This window comes from Monodon monoceros, unplaced genomic scaffold, assembly GCF_005190385.1.
Source record: "Monodon monoceros isolate NGI ecotype Baffin Bay Population unplaced genomic scaffold, NGI_Narwhal_1 Super_Scaffold_21, whole genome shotgun sequence".
NCBI lineage: Eukaryota > Metazoa > Chordata > Mammalia > Artiodactyla > Monodontidae > Monodon > Monodon monoceros.
In genome coordinates, this window is record NW_021703778.1 from 100,950,835 (window position 1) to 100,969,012 (window position 18,178).

General features: G+C 50.0%; 1 protein-coding gene across 4 annotated transcripts; it reads left to right on the top strand.

Moving 5' to 3' along the window:
- Positions 1–3,125: 3,125 nt before the first annotated feature.
- PCK2 (phosphoenolpyruvate carboxykinase 2, mitochondrial) lies at positions 3,126–12,293 on the top strand. Of its 4 annotated transcripts, none has more exons than XM_029239179.1 (10): positions 3,126–3,328; positions 5,441–5,686; positions 6,147–6,331; positions 6,418–6,621; positions 6,951–7,138; positions 7,467–7,629; positions 7,912–8,130; positions 10,278–10,415; positions 10,714–10,809; positions 11,043–11,706. In XM_029239179.1, the coding sequence occupies exons 1-10, from the start codon at positions 3,300–3,302 to the stop codon at positions 11,495–11,497; spliced, it is 1,923 nt and encodes a 640-aa protein (XP_029095012.1). In that variant the 5' UTR covers positions 3,126–3,299; the 3' UTR covers positions 11,498–11,706. The 4 variants fall into 4 exon arrangements, with proteins under 4 accessions (XP_029095012.1, XP_029095010.1, XP_029095009.1 ...); XM_029239177.1 differs by having other exon boundaries at positions 3,142–3,328; positions 6,906–7,138; positions 11,043–12,292; XM_029239176.1 differs by lacking the exon at positions 3,126–3,328 and adding an exon at positions 3,588–3,779 and having other exon boundaries at positions 6,906–7,138; positions 11,043–12,293.
- Positions 12,294–18,178: the final 5,885 nt, after the last annotated feature.

Here is an 18,178-nt window from a genome sequence, read left to right on the forward strand (position 1 = left end):
GAGGGCTCCACGGGGTCCTGCTCAGTTTCAATGAATGCCGTGATCCTGAAGGGGGGGATCTGGGCCACACTCCCCGGCATCCATTGCAGCGGGTCTGTGAGACATCCAAGGGCTGATCCAGAGGGCCCTGGGGATCAGAAAACGCAGACCAAGGCAAGGCTGGTCACACCCTGCCCCCTGGTGGTGGCCGCAGACACTAGGCCAGCTGATGGACCAGGCTAGGAGGAGGGCTAGAGAACCGAGCAAAACTGTGAGGCACATAAGGGGAATCGGATAAGGAAACGCTCAAGGGAGCCCCTTTTTCAGTCTGCCTAAAGTTAAGGAAGAATGGGGGGAGATTAGAAATGTGGGATTAATTCATTCTTTCACTCCACCAGTGTTGATTAAGTGCCTAATTATTATGGGCCAGATTCTTCTAGGAGCTAGAATAAAAAGAAGACTAAAATTTGGGTCCTTTTGGAACTTCCCTGGTGGTCCAGTGGTTAAGAATCTGCCTTCCAATGCAGAGGATGTGGATTCGATCCCAGGTCGATCGGGGAACTAAGATCCCACGTGCCGTGGGGCAACTAAGTCCTTGTGCCACAACTAGTGAGCCTGCATGCCGCAACTACAGAGCCCACACGCTCTGGAGCCTGTGTGCCACAACTAAAGAGAATCCTGCTCACCACAACAAAGAGCCCACATGCTGCAACTAAGACCCGACGCAGCCAAAATTAAATAAATAAATATTTAAAAAATAAAATGAAATTTGGGTCCTTTTTTCAAGTAGCTAACACTCCAGTGAGGATTACGGAGATACAAAAACTGCTACAATAAAGTGTGATTAATTAAAAAATATAGGTATGTACACAGTATTGAACCAACATAGATGAGACAGATGTTAATTCTAAGGGGCACATTGACCTTCGCACAGAAGGTGATGTTTAATTTAAATCTGAAGGGCAGAAAGGTTCACAGAAGTGCTCTGGGAACTGCAGAGTTTGGTATATAGGACAGAAGGCAGCAAGTAGGGAGGTGGGGGTGATACCATTGGAAAAATGGGAACCAGATTATGAAGGACATCAGTTGCCATGTAGTAGGAAGCCTTGAAGGAATTTTAAGCCTAAGAGTGATATGATCTCATTTTTTCCTTAAGGACAAATCAAGGAGACAGTATAGGATTGTAGCGCGGGGTGTGGGGGGGAAACTTGGTAGTTAGAGTCAGAAGGACTTGGATTCAGATTCCATTTCTCCTGCTGATCAGCTGTGTGACTTTGAAGAAATGACTTAACCTCGAAGCCTCAGTGTCCACATCGGTAAAACAGGGCTATTGTGAAACTGAATGAGATTATGCATGTAAAGCTGCTGGCTCAGAGCCTGGCACCAGGTGTCCATACAATAAATATTCCTCTCTCTTAATTTTCCAAAGTGAACTTATGTGCAGAGTTTGGAGAATAACTTGGTGGGAGGGAGGGGGGGTGGCATTTGGAGAGGTGGGATGCCAAGGTGCTTGGAAGCTATTGTTTGAAGCCAAGTGAGAGATAAACCCTGAACTAAGGCAGTGGCCAGGAGGAACAGACACAGACTTGAGAGCTAATTGTGAAATACAAATCCAAAGTTCCTGCTGTCTGACTGGATGATAAGAAAGGAATAGTCTAGACTGATTCAGGTTCCTCCAGGGCAACTGGCTAGATAGTGGTGCCATTTGCTGAGATAGGGAACCACGAAAGCAGGTGCAGGATCACAGAAGAGATGATGACCTTCAATAGCTTGGCCATGATGCCACCAGTGTGCACATCTTTAAGCCCAGAGAGTGACCAAAGAGGAGCTGTTTGCAGTGGAGTGGGTATGAACAAAGTTTGGATGTAGGGATTGAAGGGAAGAGTCCCAAATACATACACATGAGGTTGAGTCCAGGATGGAGCCTGGGTGGAAGAGATGAGGGTCAGCAGCAAGCCCAAGGCTGGAGGCCAGCTCTTTTGTCCCATTATGTTCCAGTACAGAACTCTGAGAAATCTGAGAATTAGGGCTGTTTCTGTTGCAAATAGCAGAAGTCCACCTGAAATTAGCTTGAGCAAGAGAAGAAATTTATTGACTCCTATACCCGGAATTAGGAATCTGTCACTCTCCATCCCTCAGCCTGCTTCCTCTAGCCTGGTTTCCATCTCAGGCAGGTTCCTGCTTTGCAGGGCCAAGCTGACACCCAGCAGCATCAGGCTTAGGTTCTACCAGCCCAGCAACCCCAGCAGAAGGAGATCTCATGTTGAAAGCTGACAGAAAAAGCCCCAGAAAGAGACCTCATTCCCATTCCTGAACATTTCCACTGGCTGTGGCCAGAGTGACGGACACACAAATTGGCCAAGCTGAGAGCCCACCAGTAGGAGACCCACAAGACCACACAGACTGAGGAGGTGGTTCCCCAAAGGAACATTGGGGTGCTATTTACCAGAAAGGGGGAGTGGATGCTGGGCCAATGCTTACCATAGCCACATTGAGTTTGAGGTGCTATGGCCTTTGGGGTGATACCCGTGGTCTCAAGCTGAAGAGAGATGTCTGGCTGGAGACATAACTTGAAATTACCAGAGGACTTTGTGGTGGTGGTTGGGTGGGGCAGATGCATTCTCCAGGGGAATGTGGAGAGAATGACCAGGCCAGAGGTCCAAAGAAGAGATTCTGGGGTGGAGAGACATCACCACTTCATGGTAAGGCAGAAAAGAGCCCTCATCACAGGGAGAAGAAACAGGGATTTGGGAGTTGGGGACTGAGGGGACCATGGCATTAGGGCCCTGGACAACAGAAGAGCCTGGGCTCAGAGTACCCAAGCCCCGGGAAGAAGGCGAAAGGCAATGCCCAGCCCCCGGCTTCTAGACTTCCAGCGCCCCGTGGGCTCCAGCCCCTGGCCTCTCCCCTTGTTCTTAACTTGTCTGTCACCCAACATCTCCCAGTCGCCGTCTCCCGGGAGCAAGAGTCCTCAAAGTTACATCATGTGCAGGGGGCGAGGCGTAGGGGTGGGGCGGGGCCTCGGGGAGGAGGCAGCCGAGGAGAGGACCCAATCCTCCAATGGGAGACAAGGGTTTGGGGGCTAAGATGCAGGAGGTGGGGCTATGGCTGGGCTGACCTGGGGCTGGAGCCCCGGGCGGAGAGAGGGTCGCGCCGGCCCTGCTGGGTCCCGCCCCTTCGCCCGCCCTCCTCCTTTTTAAGCGCCTCCTGCCTAGCCTGCGCTCCCGCTCTCTGCGCCGCGCTCCCTCCTTCCCTGCCTTCCTTGTCTCCCCGGCTCCGCTCCGTTCGCGCGGCCACCCCGCAGCCCCGGCCCAGGTACCATGGCCGCTGTGTACCGCCCCGGCCTGCGGTGAGTGACCCCCAGTCCGGGGCCGACCCGCACCTTCCGCCGCGCTCGCCCCCTCGGGGCTGCTATTTGCCTTCTCCTGCTCGCCCTCCTCCGCCTGGTTTCGCCTCCGAGGAGGAGGAGGCGGGCAGGTGGCGAGTGCGTCTGGATCCACGGCCTCTCGGGTCGTGCGTCTCGCTGGAGGCCGCCCCGGGTCTCTCGGTTTCCGTCCCCACCCCCCACCCCCACCCCCCGCTTTGCTGGTCCCTGACCACACCGTCTCTATCTGCCACCCTCAGAACTTCCTTTCCCCTCCTCGCTCGTCCTCGCTGGGCCCGGTCTCCGTGTCTCCTCCTTTGCTTTACAGATGTAGCGCTTGTGCCCCAGATTGCGGTGAGGAGCAGTAGGGCCCTGGGGGTCAAGGGTGCATGAGCCCCTGGGGACTGAGCTCAGAGCTCCCTAAAGAAGGTAGAAGGTAAACAGCCACTCCCCAGCCTCCCCCGCGACTGGATCCAGGCAGACGAACCTGGCAGGAAGCCTAGCACAGCCAGAGGGGCCTGGGGCCCGGGAAAGAAGGGAGGCAAGGTGGAAGAGGGGGCCAAGGTGCCTTCATTCTTACCTGGCTGGCTTCATCCCCTGTCCAGGACGGGAACCCCTAGGCCCTGCTTGTCTGCCCTCTCCCCCTTTTCACAGCTTCCTGTCTTCCCTCTGTAGCCTCCCTTCTCAGCTTTTGTCCCAGGGTCTGAGCTGACCCTCTGTCTCTCCCACAGCTGGTTCCACTTGGCCAGCCCTTGTGGGTGGTCTCTGGAGAAGGGGAAAAGGAGAAGGTCCTACTCAGGAGGCTGGGGGGGGGGGGGGGGGGGGGGGGGAGGGAGCTTCCCAGGAGACTTCCTGAGCCAGCATCCCCATGGAGACAGGTTCTCCCCAAGGCTGTCTGCCTTTAAAATTAATGCTCAGGGGAAATTTCTCTCTGAGGGGGAACAGAACCAGGTTCCAGGAGGCTTCCACTTCTGCCCCTGGGGCCACACTGCGTTTCCACCCTGCCCTGCCCAGTGAAGCCACCCAGCTCCCACATTCACGGTCTGAGCGTCCTCCCTTCCCCAGGCTTATTCCCTGTGAGTCTGAGCACCCTGCAGTCTAATGTTCCACCCCACCACCAAGAGCCAAAGTTCTAGGCATGTGCTCTCTAGGAAAGAGAGCCAAGGGAGGGACAGGGTCATGCGGTGCGGGGCGTGTGGGGCACAGTTTCTGGCGGGCAAGGCCCTGGCATTAGGAGGACAGCTTCTCTCTCTTGGCCTTTGCTCTCTCTGGGTCACTCCACCCTGGGTCCAGGCCAACTGGAGAAGACCTTACTTTTCCCTCTCCTACGGGTGTGAAGGGACAGACTCCAGGGACCCTGTTCTAAGAATTGGGGCATGCACCCCAGCCAGTGACATTCTGCAACAGTAAGCCTTCTACACAGTTCAAAAATACCTACCCAGTGGTAGCACTTTATGCAATCCTTGTTGGCCCAGGTGGGCAACCGCAGATCCAGTGCCTGGAACCCTGACATCCAATCACCCACTCTCTGTGCAAGGGCCCAAATCTAGAAACCTGGGACTTAACCATCTCAAAGACCTAGTCCTCTGCTTGAGGCTTTCACAGTCTTACAGCATGCACATCAGAAGAAAAGAATGAAAACAGCTGTCTTTTTGACTTATAAAAACTATACTTGAGAATGAAAAGGACACCAGACACATGAAGCTGTCAACTGGGCACAGTTTACTGACATTTGGGCCATAGGACACCTGCTCATTTCTAAACATTGACCAGACATAGTAAAAAATGGGCATGAGCTAAGCCTCCAATAACATCAGCATGCCTTATACATACAGCCACACAGCCAGGCATGTGTCTTTATGCTCGTTTGGTGATACCTGTCCCTTGCTAATCAGGAGACACCCTCACTAAGCCTCATAAAGGCCACAAGACAGACGTGGCCTGAACCCACCTTCCTTACCTATTCCGACCTCTTCATGGTGCCTGTACCCAGACCTACTTTAGCACATCCCCAGCAGCCCAGCTTTCTGTCCCCTTGACTTGCCCATCTTCCACGAGAACACCTGGCCCATTACTTCTCTGTTTCTTCTCTTGCAGGCTTAAATGGCGTGGGCTGAGCCCCTGGGGCTGGCCCTCACGGCGCAGTATCCAGACCCTGCGAGTACTGAGTGGAGACCTGGGCCAGCTGCCTGCTAAGGTTCGAGACTTCGTGGAAAACAGTGCCCGCCTGTGCCAACCAGAGAACATCCACATCTGTGATGGGACCGAGGCAGAAAACACTGCCACACTAACCCTGCTGGAACAGCAGGGACTCATCCGAAAGCTCCCAAAGTACAACAACTGGTAAGCCCTGAGCCCAGCGACCTGCGAGATGGGGGCAGCTGCGGGGACGGAGGCCACTTTGGGTTTACCAAGACGAAATCAAATTTAAGTAGACCATCCCAATGGAATGAGTGAGAATGGGAGCTTTGGAGGAAACAATCAGGAATTATTGGGATTGGTCTGTATTTTTATGTTAAAGGAAAAGCTGATACAAATAAAAGCCTTTGCTTTTTTTTTTTTTTTTTTTTTTTTACTTACAAGTTCAGGGAGTTTTTGCCAGGGCAGAGGCCATTAGGGAGCTGGGGCCAAGGGAACTACCCCTTAGACTCGGACGATATCTGGAGAAAGCAACTGAGATGCAAATGGATGGGAAAAAATAAGGCCAACAGAAGACCTAGAGACAAAGTTGGACTTGAAAGAGTGGGTCTGGGATGAGGGAGATCTACTGACCACTATCTTCTTGATATCCGCTCTCCCCCAGCTGGCTGGCCCGCACAGACCCCAAGGATGTGGCACGAGTAGAGAGCAAGACGGTGATTGTAACTCCTTCTCAACGGGACACGGTGCCCCTCCCGGCTGGCGGGGCCCGTGGGCAGCTGGGCAACTGGATGTCCCCAGCTGAGTTCCAGCAAGCCGTGGATGAGAGGTTTCCAGGCTGCATGCAAGGTAACCAGGGCAGGGACACAGAGGCAGGGGCACTGAAGGAATAAACAGGTTGGAACCCTTCAGCCAGGTGCCGTTTTCCTCCACAGGCCGAACCATGTATGTACTGCCATTCAGCATGGGTCCCGTGGGCTCCCCACTGTCCCGCACCGGAGTGCAGCTCACGGACTCCGCCTACGTGGTGGCAAGCATGCGGATTATGACCCGGCTGGGGACGCCCGTGCTTCAGGCCCTGGGAGATGGCGACTTTGTCAAGTGTCTGCACTCCGTGGGCCAGCCCCTGACTGGGCAAGGTGAGCGCCTGCTCTGCCCCGGGGTGGGGGCACACAGAGGCCTGCCTGTACTCAGAGGGAACCCCACATCCTACCCATCCTGATGAGTGAGATACTGAATTCCCCAGAGCTAGGGCAGCAGTGCGCTGGGGGTGAGGCTGAGTTGGCAAAGCAGTTTGCTCAAGATTGAGAAGAGTGAATTATCCACGTCCGAGAATAGGGGCACGGGAGCTGGTGCACATTACGAGGTGGGAGACCTTAGCCGCCCATTGACACCACCACTGCTGCCGAGTGTCTTTCCCCAGTGCCTGGTGCCCCTGCCAGCAGCCCCACGACCCCATTGTCCCCAGGGGAGCCGGTGAGCCAGTGGCCATGCAACCCAGAGAAAACCCTGATTGGCCATGTGCCCGACCAGCGGGAGATCGTCTCCTTCGGCAGCGGCTATGGTGGCAACTCCCTGCTGGGCAAGAAGTGCTTTGCCCTTCGCATCGCCTCTCGGCTGGCCCGGGATGAGGGCTGGCTGGCGGAGCACATGCTGGTGAGGGCCTGGTGAGGATCTGGGCAGCTCTGGGGGGCAGGCCAAGGGTGGGGCCTGGCCAGTCAGCCTCAGCCTCGCCTCTCCACTGCCAGGTACCCAACTGGCGGGCCAGGGACTCGGCGCAAATGCCCGAAGCTTTGGCCCGAGGCTGCTGAATGTCGGGGGGGGGGCGCTTCCCCTTGCTGCCACCCCAGGCCCTGTAGCAAGGCAGTGCACCTGTTTCATGAAAAAACATTAGTCCTCCCTGTTGACCCCTAGCTGTCCTTCCCATGCAGACCACGCCTAACCTCTGGTGACCTCTTCCTTGCTCCCTCTCCCCACCTGGCAGATCCTGGGTATCACCAACCCCGCGGGGAAGAAGCGCTATGTGGCAGCTGCCTTCCCCAGCGCCTGTGGCAAGACAAACCTGGCCATGATGCAGCCGGCACTTCCGGGCTGGAGAGTGGAGTGTGTGGGGGATGACATCGCCTGGATGAGGTTTGACAGTGATGGTGAGAGGCCCTTGGATCATACTCGCCGTTCTGGTTCTTACCAGAGTGTAGGATTCCTGCCTCCACTGCTCAGGGTGAACTTTGTCAGTGAGAACCTTCTCCTGAACAACCACCCCTCCCCCATGGCTCCTGGCAGCCCAGCCGCCCTGGAGATGCAAAACCTTTCCCCTCAGATCTAGGGTCCAGCTCGGGGCACGGAGGGGCTGAGCAGGACCTTCTGAGGCTGAACCTCTCGACTCTTCCTGGTTAGTCCTTCCGTTTTTTCACATTTCCTCCCGACAGGTCGACTCCGGGCCATCAACCCTGAGAACGGCTTCTTTGGGGTGGCCCCCGGCACCTCTGCCACCACCAATCCCAATGCCATGGCCACAATCCAGAGTAACACCCTTTTCACCAACGTGGCTGAGACCAGCGATGGCGGCGTATACTGGGAGGGCATTGACCAGCCTCTTCCACCCGGCGTCACCGTGACCTCCTGGCTGGGCAAACCCTGGAAACCTGGTATGGGGCAGGGAGGGGGTGTAAGTCAGCCCCCAGGGCTCAGCACCTTGATGATGTAAAAGCCTTTTCCTCAACCTGCAGCCATCTTCCAGGACCTCTGGAACTCAAAGGGAGTTATGCAACCCTAAGCAAGATCTCAGTTCACGTCCCCGTTCAGTTTGTGGCCTGGCTGAGTCGCTTAACCTCCTGAGCTTCAGTTTCCCCATCACATGAATGGGGGTAGTTTTCATAGTACCTATCTCATAAGGTGTTGGAGGGTTAAATTAAATAATGCATGCAGGGCTTCCCTGGTGGTGCAGTGGTTGAGAGTCCGCCTGCCGGTGCAGGGGACATGGGTTCATGCCCCGGTCCGGGAAGATCCCACATGCTGCAGAGCGGCTGGGCCCGTGAGCCATGGCCGCTGAGCCTGCGCGTCCGGAGCCTGTGCTCCGCGACGGGAGAGGCCACAACAGTGAGAGGCCCGCATACCGCAAAAAAAAAAAAAAAAAATGCATGCAAAGGATTCAACGTAGTCCCGAATACATAGTAAATTCTCAATTAATATAAGCTGGATATTTTTAAGGGGGGGTGTCTTGGAAATTATTACAGAAAGAATTGGACTCAAAGCACAGTCATAAAGTTTGACCCATTAGGAAGAAGCCTGCCCCTCCCCCTGCCACTTGGACCCTCACCCCACCCCGACTCCCCATGTAATAACCATTGCCTAAAGGTCAGTATTGTTACCCTCACCCTTCCCCTGCCCCTCCAACACAGACACCCCAATCTTTCCGAACGAAATCAGACCAGCTCTTTAGCCTCTCCTAGAAGCTAGTTTCTCAACCCTGTCATTACTCCCTTGTGCCCTGCAGCCCTGCCCCGTCCTCCAGCCCTGCACTCTGGACCTTCAGCTTTCAGTGGCCTTTGGCATTCCGCGAGCCGAGACCTAGGGGTGGGAGCAAAGAGGAGCCTAGCAGGGGAGGGTGGCCTGTGGTCACTGAAGCCTACATTCAAGTTTTCCAGGCTGGCTTAGCAGTCACCCCCCTCATTTAATCATCCTTCATTTTCTCTAACACCATCATTAAGCCCTCCTTAGCCTCCCCACCCAACTGAGAAATCCAAGAAACTTTCATATTTCACCACAGGCTAGTTGCCCAACCCTTTCACCACCTCTGGATTCAGGGGTGTAACGAGGGTATGTTGTGCTCAGCTTCAGTTCTTAGAATAATACCTTGTGCTAGGTCCTCAACTGGGGGCTGATGAAAGTGCAAGAGAGAAGCATAAGGATGGTTCTTACATGAAAGTGGAGGCAGGAGTTGGGGGGCGGGGGCGCTGGTTCCGTGACTCCCTTGCCCCCCAGGTCCAACCAGTAACCTCTGGCAGAGAAAGCACTGTGTCCCTTCAGGGCCCCCATGATGGTGCTTTATACATATGCCACTGACTCGGTCCCAACTCCTCTCCAGGCACCTGAAGGGGCCAAATGACCTGGGCTCCTCAGGTTATGACTGCCCAGGTTATGTCCTCATCTGAGTTCTTCAAGCCCTGTCACTCCAGCCGGGTCTGAGCAGACCCAGGGAAACCACCAAAACCTCGCTAGCTTTAAAATCAGTTCCTGTTTGCATTCTCATAGCTCAGGAGATTGTCTTCCGCCGTCTGCTGATGGAAAGTCAGTTGTCTGTAAACTGAAGAAACAACCTGACAACACAGACAATAGCAAAGAAGAAAGTCGGTTGTCTGAAATACTGACCTGTCTCAGTTTTTGCTTTAGGTTTGAGTGTTTATTTAAATAATAATCCCGTAAATTAAAAGAAGAGTTCCTGGGCGAAAATTTCCATTATAACCCTATGCCAATATTTAACCTCATTCCCTTGAGCACTGCTCGGTGCCACGTGGCTGTAGCTTGGCATAAACATTAGTGTCCTGCTAAACACCAATTCCTCTCTCGCTCTCTTCTCCCATAGCTCAGCCAGCAGTACCATTATGGATAAATAACCTGATCTTCAGGGGAGACGTCCTGGCTCCCTTCTCCCTGCTCCTCACCAACCTCCAGCCCGAGGTTGTGGGGAGCTGATGAGGCAAAAAGAAACTGCGCAAGAGTGTCTGCAAATGTCTCTGTGTATTGGGGGTGGACGTGCCCTTGGAAGTGATAGTATTTGTATTTGCTCTGCCAGGTGACAAGGAGCCCTGTGCACATCCCAATTCTCGCTTTTGTGCCCCGGCTCGCCAGTGCCCCATCATAGACCCAGCCTGGGAGGCCCCTGAGGGTGTCCCCATTGACGCCATCATCTTTGGAGGCCGCAGACCCAAAGGTAAACATCGTGGGGGCTCCATGCCAACTGGGTTAAGGGTTGGGCTCTCTATCAGGGCCCACCTCCCTCTTGTACTTAAAGCTCAGAGAGCCTCAACCTGGATCGCCAACTACAGCTATCTGCCTCTAGAGCAGCCCCCTGGAGAATGCAAAATCGAGGTGGAGTGGGGAGGCATGGGGTTTGAAAATGGGCAGCTGAGGTCCTAGGAGAGAGAGAGTAAGAGTCAAGATCACCAGAAGGGATGGAGTGATCGTACAAAGATAAGGGCTACCTTTGACCATGTGCTCTGGTGTCCCAGGAGTCCCCCTGGTATATGAGGCCTTCAACTGGCGCCATGGGGTGTTTGTGGGCAGCGCCATGCGCTCGGAGGCCACTGCCGCAGCTGAACACAAAGGTGAGCTCCACTCCTGTGTGCCCAGCTTGCCTCTTCTCTCCCTTCCTGAACAAGACCTTCCTCCTGCCCACCCCTTCCCACGTGTATCTTTGCCCCATTCCCTTCCCCTCACCCTGCCTTGAGGATATTCCAGAACCGCCAACATTTCACAGCTTCCTCCGGCTGGAGGCGGGGTACCTTTCTCTTCTCCAGTAAGAAGGGAGGTTCCTTACCCATCCTGCTCCCCTCCCCAGGGAAGGTCATCATGCACGACCCATTTGCCATGCGGCCCTTTTTTGGCTACAACTTTGGGCGCTACCTTGAACACTGGCTGAGCATGGAGGGGCTCAAGGGGACCCGGCTGCCCCGCATCTTCCATGTCAACTGGTTCCGGCGCGACGAGGCAGGCCACTTCCTGTGGCCAGGCTTTGGAGAGAATGCTCGGGTGCTAGACTGGATCTGCCGGCGCCTAGACGGGGAGGACAGTGCCCGAGAAACGCCCATTGGGCTGGTGCCAAAGGAAGGTGCCTTGGATCTCAGCGGCCTGGGAGCCATAGACACCACCCAGCTGTTCTCGCTCCCCAAGGACTTCTGGGAACAGGAGGTTCGTGACATTCGGAGCTACCTGACAGAGCAGGTCAACCAGGATCTGCCCAAGGAGGTGTTGGCTGAGCTGGAGGCCCTGGAGGGACGCGTGCGCAGAATGTGACCTGAGGCTACAGCTAGCGAGAGAGCATGACCCCACCCCACCCCCCCACCCCCCACCCCGGCTCCAACCCTCCCAGGAATATGCGAGCTACCAGACCTGCAGAAAATATGAGCAACTTGACATGACTGTCATCTTCTGGGTGCCATGAGACCAGGCCACAGACCTTCCCCCACATGCTGCCCAATAATGAGATGCTCATTTATTTAATATAACATCTGTGCTGTTTTCATTTCCTGCCTGTCTTCACAGGCTTCCCTTTAACACCAATCTCACAATCTTCTTCCAACCCTTCCAAGTAGCTGGTGTCCCAGTGCAGCCTGGCCTGGCACAGCCTGGTGGTATAAGGACCTCTCTCACAGGCATCTCTACCACCGAGCCACTGAATAGGAATTGCTGGGAGAAGGCAGTAACTACTCATGTCCTGAGGTCTTGAAAAGGTGGGGCCTCTGTGAGCTGCTCAGTACAGCCTCCAGGCCTAAAGTTCCCAGTCTCCCATCAGAGACACAGAAGCCTCTATAACCCCACTCACCAGTGAAGCAGTTCCATTGTCGATTCTCAAACCTGTTCTTCCTCCTGCCTGACCTGAAATTGGGACCCGCAAAGTATTCATGAAAGCTTATTCAATATTAAGGCAGCTTCCATAGTACCTTCTGTGTGCCAGGTGCTATTCAGGGGTGTCAGCTGAGAATAACTTCACCCGTGATCTAGATCAGGCTGAGTGAATGTATAAACTGAGATGGGTACGAGGGAAGTATGTACCCAGAAAATCAGGACAAATTTTAACAAAATAAAGATTACCATCTTAAAAATGGGAATAATAAAACGGGGAATTCCCTCAGAAGAAAACACTGGAGGAGGAAACACTGTGTTCTCATAGAAAACAGCCAATAACCAGTTACAATGTGTAACAGCAGAAAAGAATCTAAAGGTCAGAGTGGATCACATGCTAAAACACAGCAGTGGAGTCCATTGCACTTAAAAATATCTAGCCAAATCCTCAGCTTCATAAATGGCATGTGATAACTGAAACAATATGATCAGAGGTAGCATAGTATAGATGTTAGGCACCTGGTAGACTCAGGCCAGGGGTGCCTCTCAGCTTCTTCAGCTGTAAAATGAGGATGTGCCTACATCTAACAGTGTTGTTTGGATTAAGAGTCAGTGAAGCCAGGCACTCACAACTATGCCTGACAATAACCATTGAATATATGTTAGCTGTCCTCACCTTTCCAGTCTACACTGATTAGAGTGGGCCCCGTAGGCATATGTTATACATTGCTGGCTCCACAGTTTAAGAGGAAAACAAGCAATGTAAATACAATTTAGAGGAGAAAGAAAAATAGGTTTGGAAATAAGTCCTTCCTGGTAAGAGGCAGGGAACTGGGGATCCAGACACCTCTCTGGTAACTAAATGCACAGGGGGTAGGAAGGTGTTAGCCTTAAAAGTGATTTTGGGGACTTCCCTGGTGGTCCAGTCGTTAAGACTCCACGCTTCCACGGCAGGGGGCACAGGTTCAATCCCTGGTCGGGGAACTAAGGTCCTGCATGCCGTGTGGCACAACCAAAAAAAAGGAAAAGATTTTGTTTCTCCAAAGAAGACATACAGCTGGCCAACAGGCACGTGAAAAAATGCTCAACTTCACTAATTATTAGAGAAGTGCAAATGAAACTACAATGCGGTAACACCTCATACCGGTTAGAATGGCCATCATCAAAAAGTCTACAAACAATAAATGCTGGAGAGGGTGTGGAGAAAGAAGAACCCTCCTACACTGTTGGTAGGAATATAAATTTGTGCAGCCACTATGGAGAACAGTATGGAAGCTCCTTAAAAAACTAAAAATAGAGTTACCATATGACCCAGCAATCCCACTCCTGGGCATATACCCAGAGAAAACTAGAATCCAAAAAGATACATGCACCCCAATATTCATCGCAGCACTATTTACAATAGCCAAGACATGGAAGCAACATAAATGTCCATCGACAGAGGAATGGAGAAAGATGATGTGGCACATATATACAATGGAATATTAGCCATAAAAAAGAATGAAATAATGCCATTTGCAGCAACATGGATGGACCTAGAGATTATCATATGAAGTGAAGTAAGCCAGACAGAGAAACACAAACATCATATAATACCGCTTATATGTGGAATCTGAAAAAAAAAAAAAAAAGATACAAATGAACTTATTTACAAAACAGAAATAGACCCACACACAGAAAACAAACTTATGGTTACCAAAGGGTAAGGTTGGGGAGTGGGGGGGAAGGGATAAATTAGGAGGATGGGATTAACATATACACACTACTATATATAAAATAGATAACCAACAAGGACCTACTGTATAGCACAGGGAACTATACTCAATATTTTGTAATAACCTATAAAAGAAAAGAGTCTGAAAAAGAATACACACACACGTATGTGAATCACTGTGCTGTACACCTGAAACTAACACAACATTGTAAATCAACTACACCTCAATTTAAAAGTTAAAAAAAATAAAAACTCTGGAAAAACCCCAGTAAAAATGATTCTGTCAATGAGAATAAAATTGGGCTCTATGCCCTGCAGCTCCAGATAAATGATAAAATATAGTTAACCTTTTTATTTCAAAATAAAACAGATAAAGAAGACCATACAAAACAAAAGTATAGCTTAATAAGCTAATATAAATGGAACAACCTTGAAACCATTACCCAGAAAAAGAAACAACTTTGCCAAACACTAAAAGCCCCCCCACCCCCTTGCCATGCTCCTCATCTTCATCACAGCCCCTCCTTCCTGGTGGAAATGGACACCATGGTTCATGATAGTCACATCCTTGCTTTTTTATTTTTTTTCCCCTGGAGTTGTATTACCCAAATCCAGATCCCTCGACATTATAGTTTTTGTAGTTATAGTCCTGCACATTTAAAAAAATGTATATGCCTTTTAAGTCTCTTTCAATCTACAGGTTCCCCCTCCACTCTCTAATTTTCCTTCAGTTTAACCATTGAAGAATCCAGGCCTAGATGCTCAATGCCTAGATTCATTCATTTATTAGGGATTTCAAAACAGCTGTACTCAAACTCTGTCATAATAGTTGGAATAATTTTACAAAGGGACACTCCTTTTATCTTCTATTTCATCACTCAAAGGTACAGTTTATATAAGAACAGCAAGTAACTGCTTGATTCTTCTCCTTTATTTACCATCTTCAAAATAATGATTTGGCTTCATATCATTCTTCAAAAAGGTGACCAATTAGTAACACACACACACACACACACACCCATTATGAACTCATGGATTTAAACATACTTAATGTTTATTAAATTATCCTTATAATGCTCAAATTATCCCATCTTTGGCCATAAGCTTGGCTTCTGAGTCCTTTTGACATTACCCTGATGATGTTTACTGGCTTCTTTGCTACCTGGAATGGTAAGTTGTTCCATGCTCATCTTGTACATTTCCTACCCCAGACCTAGAATCAACCATTACCCAAGCTCTGGTTTCTTTCCATGGGAAATGGTATTTTAAGATTTAGGTGGTAGGAGTGTTTATTGCTACTAGATTGTTTCTAGATCTTTTCACTGAATGGGGATAGGAAGATAAAACACCTCATGGGTTCATACTGATAGTTCCTATTCAAACTCAGGGCTAAAGGGTTTTTAACTTCTATATCACATTTGTAACTCCTATCACCACACAAAAAATTCTGGTTCCCAAGGACATAGGAGACAAGAGTATTAGAAATCCCATAATTACTCAATTTCTTTATAGTCAACACATTTTAAGTCCTGGGCAAACTAGCATACTTCCCCCGTTCCTTCTACATCGAACATGCTGCAAGAAGATAAGTTATAAACACACGTCATCCGTCACTTCGGAAGACAGAACTTTCCCTTGTGTTGCCTGAAGCTGTACACGTGTCCCAGGAGCTCTGTGCAGTCACCAGGCTGGGAGCTGGGACTGGGGAGAGAGAGGACAGGGGCAGCCAAAGAAAGAAAAATTTACTTTCCTTCTCTCCTCTCAAGCTCAGCCCGCCCCCTGGTGGAGATGCTAATGAGCCGGGAACAGCCCAAGGCAGGTCAGATCGGAAGTCAACTAGCTGACATGTACAGAGCAGTTACTAGAACCAGTCCTAAAATGGATGCTAAAGGTAGAAAACCTCTCTGTGGCTTCAAGTGGCTTTAAGTGTAGCTGGGGAGAGTGGAGGCTGCCCAAATGAAAAGCACTTACAAATTGTCACCAAGCAACACGCCAAATTTCAAAATCATGAGAGGGAAGGCCAATAAAGTTTATCAAAATGACTTCATTATTTTTAAAGAAACACCATTGTCTTTCAATGAAACACATTGTATAGCCTAACATATAAAAGCTCATATACATTTTTAAAATAATGTAAGTCACAAGTGATATAATCAACTTCATAGGCTTAAAAATCTTTTTTACATTCAAAAATCAACCAATGGATCCAGAGATGAAATCCTATATTCTTTAGAATTTGATGTTAAAGACTCGTTTTGGCCATAAAACCTCAGATTTTTCTTTTTAACACTTACCATGACTGAAATGTCTTATTCAATAATATACAAATTCCATATTTCAAAGGCTTGAATTTAGATTTTATTCAGTTTTAAACTGCATTTGTAAATTAAAAAGATTTGTAAGCTAAGGAGGAGAAGAGGAAAGAGGTTAATTTAAAGATGAGTTAAGGGCCTCCATGGTGGCACAGTGGTTAAGAATCCGCCTGCCAATGCAAGAAACACGAGTTCGAGCCCTGGTCTGGGAAGATCCCACATGCCACGGAGTAACTAAGCCCGTGTGCCACAACTACTGAGCCTGAGCTCTAGGGCCTGCAAGCCACAACTACTGAGCCCACGTGCCACAACTACTGAAGCTGCACGTCTAGAGCCCGTGCTCTGCAACAAGAGAAGCCACGACAATGAGAAGCCCGCAACGAAGAGTAGCCCCTGCTAGCCGCAGAGAAAGCCCGTGTGCAGCAATGAAGACCCAATGCAGCCAAAAATAAATAAATTTATTTTTAAAATTTAAAAATAAATAATAAAAATGAGTTAAGATGAGTGTAACAGAAGTTTTTGTTTTCTGTGGACCTCAGGTAGTCGAATTGTGTTAACCATGATGCTTTGTTCATACCGTATCTTTGTCATTAGTTCATGCAAGGCCTTCTCCATTTTATTATTTGTTTAATGATGTAATGAGCCCAGGTATTTTTATACTTTTTAAATGCAAATTTAAACCATATTGTTTTTGCATCCACCACATGTCACCAGAAGAACTACCACCTTTTTTAAACCTAAAAATGTAACTTGCACAATTTCCCACAGCGTAAAAATAGAAGACTACATAATTTTAATGGCTCCCTGGCATTTTTGTGTACCATATGGACCATCATTTATTTAACCAATCCCATTCCGTAGCAGTGTGTTTGGATCTATTTTGTTTCCAGTGTTTTACTACTGTCAATAATTGCTCTGCTGAACATAAACATTTTTGCTAGACTTAGCATAGAGGTCAGGGCTAGATTTCTTAGAAGTGACACCACTGGGTCATAAAGAAGGGAGTCTGACTGGTAGAGATAAAGCTTCCCCCAGATAAGAAATTCTTCTGGGAAGGTGCAGAGGGGGAAACAAGCAAGGAATTTATGGCCATATTTGCTTGGCAGAAGTAACAAAAAAATGAGGCTAGTAAAAAAGACAACCAGGTTTGGAAGTTTGTATTTGAAACAATAAACAATAGTGAACCATTTGTAGGTTCTTAAGAACTAAATGCTATTAGAGAAGAATATTTCTAGCAGATCAACTAACTAGGAGAGGCGTGACATAATGAAAATTTGATGTTGAGTGATGACCCTGAAAAACCACCTCAACTAATCAGCTAAGAATCCATAGGACTTGAAGAACTGAATTAAAAGGGCAAAGAGGAGGGAAAGATCATTTTGGAAAATGATTCCAGATTTTCCAGGCTGGACAACCCAGAAACCAGACTCCTAAGATTCTTTGATTTATAATTTAGAATTATTTTATAATTTATAAATTTAGAATTTATTTCTAAATAAAGCTAAGATTTATTGAGACAATACTATAGGGCAGATAGTAAGTAACCTAGCAATAGGAGATGGCTGACTGTTAGAGCCGGCTACATAATTAGTAGAGCCCAGAGCAAGAGGAAAATGTGGGGCGCTTGCTCAAAGACTTAAGAATTTCAAAAGGTGACGGCAGAACGTTAAGGCAAGTGTGGGCCTCTGAAGCCGCCCTGGTGACCACAGATACTAAGGTCCGATCTAGCGATCTAGAAACCAGGAGGCATCACCCGAAGGGCTAACCACACCCTCTCCCTCCGAGCGAGAGCGAGCCCCAGAAGGAGATGCCAGGGAATCCAAGGGCCCCCGCTCTCCTAAGCAGCACTTCTAAGAGAGTGCGGGCTGGGGGCGCTGCGGTGCAGCTTGGACCCTGGGCCTATGCTCCCGGCACGGTCGCTCGACCCACCCCCGCCACCCCACCCAGCACGGGCGAGGATCCCGAGGTACACAAGTCCTGGCCTTGGACTCAGCCGGGTTACTCATAAACCCGGAGGAGGGGGTAGGAGGCGCCGCGCGTGCACACCCCGGACAAGCGGCCCGCGGCGGAGAAGCACCCCAAGGACAGATGGTCTAAGAAAAGTTC

Coding starts and splice junctions, on each gene's coding strand:
- PCK2 (XM_029239176.1), top strand. CDS start 3,733: ATGAGCCCCTGGGGACTGAGCTCAGAGCTCCCTAAAGAAGGTAGAAG. Junction 6,622..6,905: donor CCAGCCCCTGACTGGGCAAG/GTGAGCGCCTGC, acceptor GTCTTTCCCCAG/TGCCTGGTGCCCCTGCCAGC. Junction 7,139..7,466: donor GGCTGGCGGAGCACATGCTG/GTGAGGGCCTGG, acceptor CCCACCTGGCAG/ATCCTGGGTATCACCAACCC.